A 9787-nucleotide genomic window follows, 5' to 3' on the forward strand; every position below is an offset into this window, starting at 1 on the left:
AAAAACTGAGAATTTTTTTTTTTTTTTTTTTGAAATGGAGTCTTGCTCTGTCGCCAGGCTGGAATTCAGTGGTGCGATCTCGGCTCACTGCAACCTCTGCCTCCTGGGTTCAAGTGATTCTCCTGCCTCAGCCTCCTGAGTAGCTGGGATTACAGGCAAGCACCACCATGCCCAGCTAATTTTTGTAATTTTAGTAAAGACGGGGTTTCACCATGTTGGCCAGGATGGTCTCGATCTCCTGACCTCATGACCTGCCCACCTCAGCCTCTCAAAGTTCTGGGATTACAGGTGTGAGCCACCGTGCCCAGCCAAAACTGAGAAATCTTTAAAGGTTTATTTATGAATTCATCTTATAACAATAAAAACTCATTACACATTAACATAAATAACATTTTAATGAAAAATGACTATAGTTTCCAAAGAAAAAATGTAATGACAGCCAGACATGGGGGCTCACGCCTGTAATCCCAGCACTTTGGGAGGCCCAGGTGGGCAGATCATGAGGTCAGGAGTTCGAGACCAGCCTGGCCATGTGGTGAAACCCTGTCTCTACTAAAAATACAAAAATTAGCCGGGCGTGCTGGCGCGCGCCTGTAGTCCCAGCTACTAGGGAGACTAAGGCAGAATTGCTTGAACCCGGGAGGCGGAGGTTGCAGTGAGCCAAGATCGTGCCACTGCACTCCAGCCTGGGCAACAGAGTGAGACTCCATCTTAAAAAAAAAAAAAAAGAGAGAGAAAACTGGCATGATTTTGCTGTGTTGTACATCACATCTCTTTAATGTCCAGCTTAATAGAAGACAGCTGGGTCCTCATGGAAGCTTCTGCTTTCAGTCTGTTGCAATATCACATGTCCTGGAGTTTTTAGAAAAGTCCATTGTACACATGAGAGTGAAAAAGCCATGTTTTAGTATTATCATGAGAATCATTTTGATTTCACAGATCTCCTGAAAGGGTCTCAGGGGTCCCTGAGCCACACTTTAAGAACCGCTGCTCGCTTCCTTTCCTCTCCCTTCCTTCCTTCTTTCCTTCCTTCCTTCCTTCCTTCCTTCCTTCCTTCCTTCCTTCCTTCCTTGCTTCCTTTCCTTCCTCTTTCTTTCTCTCTCTTTCTTCCTTTCCTTCCTCTCTCTCTTTCCCTCCTTCTCTCTCTCCCTCCCCCCTCCCCTCCCTCCCCTCCCCTCCCCTTCCTCTCCCCTTCCCTTCCCTTCCCTCCCTTCCTTTCTTCCTCTTTTTTTGCTTGTTCTTTGAGACAGGGTCTCACTCTGTTGCCGAGGCTGAAGTGCAGTGGCGTGATCATAACTCACCGCAGCCTCCATCTCCTGGGCTCAAGTGATCCTCTCATCTCAGCCTCCCAAGTAGCTGGGACTACAGCTTTTTTACTTTATGTTTGTAGAGACAGAGTTTTGGTATGTTGTCCAGGCTGGTCTGGAACTCCTGGGGTCAAGCTATCCTCTTTCCTTGGCTTCCCAAGGTGTTGAGATTACAGGCATGAGCCACCGCACCTGGCCCTGAGAACTGCTGCTTTTTCTAGGTGGTAGTGAAGGTGGCGCCCACTGCAAGGTGGCAGGTCACCTACTGGAGAATTCCAGTCCTGGGCCCAGGAGCTGGAAGTCTCACTCCGTCTTCTCTTTCCTCAGAACCGAAAAACCAAAGCTATATGGTAAGAGGCTGTGTAACTGCCTCAATGTGCCAACGTGCCCACCTGGGTGACGCCTTCAGCATGAATCACATCAATGTCTCCTGCTGTACTGAAAGTGGCTGTAACCACCCAGTCCTGGATGTCCACTACCGCAAGGGGGCTGCTCCCCAGCCTGGCCCTGCCCATCTCAGCCTCACCATCACTCTGTTAATGACTGCCAGACTGTGGGGAGGCACTCTCCTCTGGACCTAAACCTGAAACCCCCCTCTCTGCCCTGGCTGGATCCAGGGGACCCCTTGCCCTTCCCTTGGCTCCAGCCCTACAGACTTGCTGTGTGACCTCAGGCCAGTGTGCTGACCTCTCTGAGCCTCAGTTTTGCCAGCTGTGAAAACACCTATCACAAAGTTGTGCGAAGCAGAAGAGAAAAGCTGGAGGAAGGCCATGGGCCAATGGGAGAGCTCTTGTTATTAATATTGTTGCCGCTGTTGTGTTGTCGTTATTAATTAATATTCATATTATTTATTTTATACTTAAATAAAGATTTTGTACCAGTGAACAAGGCGAGGTCTGCCCTTCTTTGTAGTGTCTATCTCTGGGAGGATAAATGGTGGGGGACACCTTTCCACAGGCTCCTGGAATCAAGGGTCATGTTTGAGGCCCCTGCCTACCTTGGAAGTCCTTATGGGGGCTGCCTCCACATCTATTTCTGGACTCCAAATGCTGACAGAGCAGGAGCATCACCATCTTGAACAAACACCACCATTCTTAGATCCCCTTGATTAAAAATCAGCTAAATCCAGCCCCAAAACATCAGCCTAATGGCTAATGTCAGCATAACCAGAAACATTCCAACTCTAAGATAAACCCCTTTCTGACCAAAAACATGCCAACCCCCAGTAGCCTCCCCTCTGACCAGAGACTTTCTAACCCCGCGATAAACTTTTCCTCACATAAAAACATTCCGGACCTATGATAAGCGCCCCCTTCCAAAACCCCTAAATATCCTTAGTCTGAAAAAAAAAGGGGGGGCTCTCTAACTTAACTCAGCCAAAAGCCCCTCTCAGGTTTGTTTTCTCTAAAATAAACCTGTCCTTCACTGTCAAGCCACATTTCATGTTTCTTTCCTGTTTCGTTTTCTTTTTCTTCTCTTTGAGATGAAGTTTCACTTTTGTTGCCCAGGCTGAAGTGCACTGACACAATCTTGGCTCACCACAACCTCTGCTTCCCGGTTCAAGCAATTCTTCTGCCTCAGCCTCCCAAGTAGGTGGGATTACAGGCATGCACCACCATACCTGGCTAATTTTGTGTTTTTAGTAGAGACGGGGTTTCTCCATGTTGGTCAGGCTGGTCTCAAACTCCCGACCTCAGGTGATCTGCCCACGTAGGTCTCCCAAAGTGCTAGGATTACAGGCATGAGCCACTGCGCCTGGCCTCCTCTTTCTTTAATTCTTACAAATGCAACCTTCCAGCTCACACACTGAACACTAACCTTCTAGTCTCCTAAACTTCAAAGATTGCAACTATTTTGTTGTTCTAAGGAGACATTCCCACATTTCCCAGTGTACTTTGGGACAGGAGACGGATAGAAGATAATCTGATGGCCAGAACTCCCTGCATGCACTGCAGTGAGGAATAAGGACAGGAGTGCACTTCCCCTGATGTGCTGGGGACGGGATAAAGGCTGGGCTCTATTTTCCAGGATGCCTCAGGACTGTCAGAAAAAGAGCCAGAACTACCATTTCAATGGCACTCTAGGAGCATAACATTGAAAAATTCATGTTTCTTCCCATCATTTGCTAAGGCAACCCATGGAGACAAAAATTACATTCCCCATCAAGCCTTGTGGCTAATGAAGAAAAAAAAATAAGACATCTTCGGCTGGCTGTGGTGGCTCACGCCTGTAATCCCAGCACTTTGAGAGGCCAAGGTCGGCAGATCACTCGAGGTCAGGAGTTTCAGACCAGCCTGGCCAATATGGCAAAACCCTGTCTCTACCAAAATTAACAAAAATTAACCGGGTAAGGTGGTGGGTGCCTGTAATTCCAGCTACTCGGAAGGCTGAGGCAGGAGAATCACTTGAACCCAGGAGGAGGAGGTTGCAGTGAACCAAAATCACACCACAGCATGACACAGTGAGACCCTATCTCAAAAAAAAAAAAAAAAAGAAAAAAAAAAGACGTCTTTTTCCTGGTATTTGGGGGTAGGTGAGGGACAAGGTCCTTGTTTAGGGCTTTCTCTAATCACATATCACCACCTGTCATTGTGGTGGCTTAAAGAGGTGAGGTCTGTACTTCTGCCTCTTGAATATGAGTGACTCTGTGACTGCTTTGACCAGTAGAATGTGGTGGAAGTTTTGCTGTGCTGTGTTCTGGAATCAAGCTTTAAGAAACTGTCATTTCTCACTTTCTGAATCTTAGAACGCTCACTCTGGCGAAACTGGTTGCCATGTAAAAGTACTACTGCCCTGAGACTGCCATGCTGTAAGGAAGCCCAGGCTACTCACGTATAAATGCTATGTGGAGATAGAGCCCCAGATGTTTCAGCCATCTCAGCCCAGGCATCAGACAAGTGGGTGAAGAAGCCATCTTGGACATGTAGCCCCAGCAGATGTGATATAGAGAAGAACCAGGAAACTCAGCTATATTAGTTTCCTATGGCAGCCTGTGATAAATTATTACAAACTTTATAAACTAACACATTGTGTGCCCATATCAAAACATCACGGAAGGACAGGCACAGTGGCTCACGCCTGTAGTCCTAGCACTTTGGGAGGGTGAGAAAGGAAGATCTCTTGAGCTCAGGAGTTCAAGATCAGCCTGTGCAACACAGTGAGACCTCATCTCTACTAAAAAAAAAAAAAAAAAAAAAATTGGCTGGATGTGGTGGGGCATGCCTATAGTCTTAGCTACATGGGAGGCTGAGTCAGAAGGATCACTTGAGCCCAGGAGGTCAAGGATGCAGTGAGCCATGATCTCACCACTGCACTCCAGCCTGGGCAACAGAGCCAGAGTCTGTCTCAAAAAAAAAAAACAAAACAAAACACTAAAACCCAAAACCACGTTACATATGTCCTATAAATATACACAACTATTATGTATCCATAATAATTTAAAATAAAAAATTTAAAACACACACACATAAATCTTACAAACAAGGTGGCTTAAAACCACAGAAACTCGGCCAGGCACAGTGGCTCATGCCTGTAATCCCAGCACTTCGGGAGGCTGAGGCGGGCGGATCACAAGGTCAGGCGATTGAGACCATCCTGGCTAACACGGTGAAACTCTGTCTCTAGTAAAAATACAAAAAATTAACCGGGCATGGTGGCGGGCACCTGTAGTCCCAGCTACTCAGGAGGATGAGGCACGAGAATGGCGTGAACCCGGGAGGCAGAGCTTGCAGTGAGCCGAGATCACGCCACTACACTCCAGCCTGGGAAACAGAGCGAGACTCCGTCTCAAAAGAAAAAAAAAACACACACAGAAACTTAGGCCAGGTGTGGTGGCTCACACCTATAAACCCAGCACTTTGGGAGGCCAAGTCAGGTATATCACTTGAGGCCAGGAATTTGAGACCAGCTTAGCCAACACAGTGAAGCCCTGTCTCTACTAAAAGTCTAAAAAATAAAAAGTAAAAAAATAGCTGGCTGCGGTGGTGCTCCTCTGTAATCCCAGCTACTTGGGAGGCTGAGGCATGAGAATCGCTTGAATCCAAGAAGCAGAGGTTGCAATGAGCCGAGATTGAACCACTGCACTCCAGCCTAGGCAACAGAATGAGACTCTGTCTAAAAAAAATAAATAAATAAAATAAAATGAAAACACACACACACACACACACTAGAAACTTGTTCTCCCACAGTTCTGAACGCTAAATGTCCAAAACCAAGGTGTTGAAGTCTCAGGGGAAGAGCCAAGCTTTTAAAGTGTCAGGGGAAGAGCCATGCTTTTAAAGTCTCCGGGGCTGACACCTGTAATCCCAGCACTTTGGGAGGCGGAGGCGGGGGGATCACCTGAGGTCAGGAGTTCGAGACCAGCCTGGCCAACAGGGTGAAACTCTATCTCTACTAAAAATGCAAAAACTAGCCAGGCATGGTGGCAGGCACTTGTGATCTCAGTTACTCCGGAGGCTGAGGCAGGAGAATTGCTGGAACCTGGGAGGCAGAGGTTGCAGTGAGCCGAAATCACACCATTGCACTCCAGCTGGGGCTGACAACAGTGAGATGCGGTCTCAAAAAAAAAAAAGAAAAATTAGAAAGTCTCGGGGGAAGAACCCTTCCTTTCCTCTCCTTTGCTTCTGAGGGACTGCCAGCAATCTCTGCCATTCCTTGCCTTGTAGCTGCATCCCTGTAATCCCTCCCTCTGTCTTCCCATGGCTACCTTCCCTAGAAGTGTGATTATGTCTTCAAATATCTCTCCTTATAACCCCATATCAATCATTGGATTTAGAGCCCACTCTAACTCAGCATGGAATCATTTAGTCATTAATTTAACTAAATCTGCAAAGACTTTCTGGCCAAGCGCCATGGCTCACACCTATAATTCCAGCACTCTGGGAGGCCGAGGCGGATGAATTGCTTGAGGGTGGCAATTGGAGACTGCCTGAGCAACATGGCAAAACCCCATCTCTACAAAAACTGCAAAAATTAGCCAGGTGTGGTGGCGCTTGCCTGTGGTCCCAGTGACTCAGGAGACTGAGGTGGGAGGATCGCTTGAACCTAGGAGGCAGAGGTTTCAGTGAGCTAAGATTGTACCACTGAACTCCAGCCTGAGCCACAGAGTGAAACTCTGTCTCAAAAAACAAACAAAAAAACACTTTATTTCCAAATAAAGTCACATGCAAAGATACTAGCGATTAGAAGTTAATCACATCTGGGCAGGGAGCCTGTAATCCCAGCACTTTGGGAAGGCTGAGGTGGGCAGATCGCTTGAAGTCAGGAGTTCGAGACCATCCTGGCCAACATGGTGAAACCCCGTCTCTACTGAAAATACAAAAATTAGCTGGGCATGGTGACACATGCCTGTAATCCCAGCTACTTGGGAGGCTGAAGCAGGAGAATCGCTTGAACCCAGGAGGTGAAGGTTGCAGTGAGCCGAGATCATGCCACTGCACTCTGGCCTGGGTGATACAGCAAGACTCAGTCTCAAGCAAGCAAACAAACAAAAAAGTAAATTACATTTGCAAAGACTTTATTTCCAAATAAGCTCACATGTACAGATACCAGGGGCTAGAATTTCAACATATATTTTAGTTGGGGGACACTATTCAAAATCCACAATACCAACCACCAGCCTTAGATATATGGCCCTTGGTGCCCCTCCCCTCCATCTCCAGCTGTTCCAGCTGGTTCATTTTTGGCCCCAGTTCATCATGAAGCAGATATTCACCAATCCTGTTCCAATTCCTGACTCACAGAATCATAAAATTAAAAGGTTGTTGTTTCACACCACTACGTTCTGGGGTATTTTGTTATTCAGCGATGGTTAAATGGAACAGTAATTTTTATTTGTTTTTAGCTAACTTTCCCCATTATAATTGCCATGGAAGGCAAGGCCTTTTATTTACTTGGTAATTTATTCCTAGTGCCTGGAACATGGCAGGTGATGACGAAAGAAAGGAGAGAAGGGACTGAGTGCAATGGCTCATGCCTGTAATCCCAGCACTTTGGGAGGCCAAGACAGGAGAATTGCTTGAGCCCAGAAGTTCAGGACCAGCCTGGGCAGCATAGCAAGAAACCCTGTCTCTACATAAAAAAAAAAAAAAAAAGGAAAAGAAAGGAAAGAAAGAAAAGAAAAAAGGGAAGGAAGGAAAGGAAAGACTGCATCTTCTATGGCAACTTACAACAAAAATTAGACCAGAAGTATATCTCCCATGATGCCCTACAGCAGAGATGAGGCTAAAATGACATTTTCGGAGATACTCCATATTATAATTGAGGATAATTTCACCTTTCCCATAATTCCCTACAACATATTGAGGCTAGGACTGCATTGCCTATGAAACCCTACGGCAGAGATTGAAGGTTAGGATTATATATCCCATGATGCCCTACAGTGGGGATCAGAGGATAGAAATACTTATTCCATGATGCCCTCCAGCAGATATTGAGGCTAGTGACAAATTTCTCATGTCCTATACCATAGCTTGTGATCAGGACCTCATTGTTAATGACTCTGAAGTTTTTGTTCAGGAATCTTTGGTTGCAAGAAATAAAATCTGTTTGTGCTGACTTAAGCAAAAACGGTGTTATTGAAAGTTTAGAAACCAAGCAAGAGCTAGGTCTCCGAGTCTCACCAGGGACAGAAAACAATTGAAAAGCTGTGTGAAATAAAGGTTGTCTCTCTCTTGCAGAATCTTAATCACCCCAAATGTGAATCTGGCCCCAGGGGTATCTGCCAGCCATCTTGCTACAGGAGGGGAGCCATGCATCCTTAGGACAGAGATTGACAGACCTTGCCAAAGCCAACCATACAGGGACTTTTTGTTATGTGTGAACCAGTTCTCTTTCTCTCAAACCAGTTGGGTTGGACTTGCTGTCACTTGCACTAAATCCCTAATGGACAGGGTACCCTGGAGTAGGATGGGGACAGGACCTCTATTCTATTTATTATTATTAATATTATTCAGACTGAGTCTCTCTCTGTCACCCAGATTGGAGTGCAGTGGCATGATCTCAGCTCACTGCAACGTCTGCCTCCCAGGTTCAAGGGATTATTTTGCCTCAGCCTTCCGAGTAGCTGAGATTACAGGCACGTGCCACCACACCTGGCTAATTTTTTTTTTTTTTAGAAAAGACAGGGTTTCACCATGTTGGCCAGGCTAATCTCAAACTCCTGACCTCAAGTGATTGGCCCGCCTTGGCCTCCCAAAGTGCTGGGATTACAGGCGTGAGCCAATGCGCCTGTCAGGACCACTACTCTCATGATGTCTTCATATGGAATGGTGGGACTTAAGGATGACAGGTGAGAACCAAACCAACATCTCCCAAGGTTCCCCTTCAGTTGGAGCAGGAGACATCTGTCAGAGTCCTGAGTGAGGGGGCCTATTGGCTCCTGCAGGAAAAGACAACTACTAGTTACCCCTTGAACCAGTATCCCAAAGGCAGGTCAAACATCCTCTCCCATCTAGCAAAAGTCACATAATGTGAGCCCTGGAAGGAGGATTAGAGACTATCTTTTCCCCAGTCTACAGAAGCTGGGAAGCTGAGGACTGAAACAGAAGGAAGTTGCTCGGGGTTATGGATCTGGGGACACAGGGACAGTTAGAAGCTTGGGCTCTGAGGACAGAGAGGACACTGGGATCCACCGTCCTGGGGACGCAGGAGTTGATAGGAGCTTGGACCCTGAGAACAGAGAGGATGCTGGGAGCCATGGTCCTGCTTCACAGGGGTTGATGGGAGCTTGCACCCAAGGGACAGACAGGATGCTGGAAGCCATGGTCCTGAGGACACAGGAGTTGATGGGAGCTAGGACCTTGAGGAAAGAGAGGACGCTGGGAGCCATGGTCCTGGGACACAAGGGTTGATGGTAGCTTTGGTCTTGAGGTCAGAAAGGATACTGGAAGCTGGGCACTGAGGACAGAAAAGGTGTGTGAAGGGTGTGTGAAGCTGAAGTCCCTTGTGGGCCTGGATGTAAAATTTTTTAGTAGGAATAAAAAGTAAGGATTTTCAGCCTGGCATGGTGGCTCAGGCCTGTAATCCCAACACTTTGGGAGGCCCACACAGGTGGATCACCTGAGGTCAGGAGTTCAAGACCAGCCTGGCCAGCACGGCAAAATCCCATCTCTACTAAAAGTATAAAAATTAGCCAGGTGTGGTGGCGGGCTAATCTCAGCTACTCGGGAAGCCGAGGCAGGAGAATCGCTTGAACCCGGGAGGCAGAGGTTGCAGTGAGTCGGGATTGTGCCACTGCACTCCAGTCTGGGCAACAGAGCGAGACTCCGTCTGGGCGGGAGGGGGAAGGAAAGATGTTCATAACTGGCACTTCTGGACCTCAGTTTACCTGACAAATGGGCATGAGAGAGGTCGAGGTCTTCTTTCCATGGTTTCTCACTCTTTTTGGGTTCCATAGGTAATGATCCCGCATCAGGTTTACAGGGTGTCACAGAAGTGGGCTCAGGGAAACCCACTCCCAGGAGGGAGAAGGGATCTAAGTC

At 47.2% G+C, this 9787-nt stretch overlaps 1 protein-coding gene across 4 annotated transcripts in view; it reads left to right on the forward strand.

Annotated features, from left to right (window-relative positions):
* The window catches only part of PLAUR (plasminogen activator, urokinase receptor), a 26216-nt gene extending 21702 nt beyond the window's left edge, over window positions 1-4514 (forward strand). For 2 of the 4 annotated variants that reach the window (XM_025368409.1, XM_025368408.1), the window contains one exon: window positions 1635-2195. In XM_025368409.1, coding sequence (XP_025224194.1) covers window positions 1635-1888 — 254 coding nt within the window. In that variant the 3' untranslated portion in view covers window positions 1889-2195. Of the gene's footprint in view, window positions 1-1634; window positions 2198-4053 lie in introns of those variants that run through there. The other 2 variants (XM_025368411.1, XM_025368410.1) reach the window with 2 other exon arrangements.
* Window positions 4515-9787: the final 5273 nt, after the last annotated feature.

The sequence above is a fragment of the Theropithecus gelada genome, chromosome 19, assembly GCF_003255815.1.
Source record: "Theropithecus gelada isolate Dixy chromosome 19, Tgel_1.0, whole genome shotgun sequence".
In the NCBI taxonomy this organism is placed as follows: domain Eukaryota; kingdom Metazoa; phylum Chordata; class Mammalia; order Primates; family Cercopithecidae; genus Theropithecus; species Theropithecus gelada.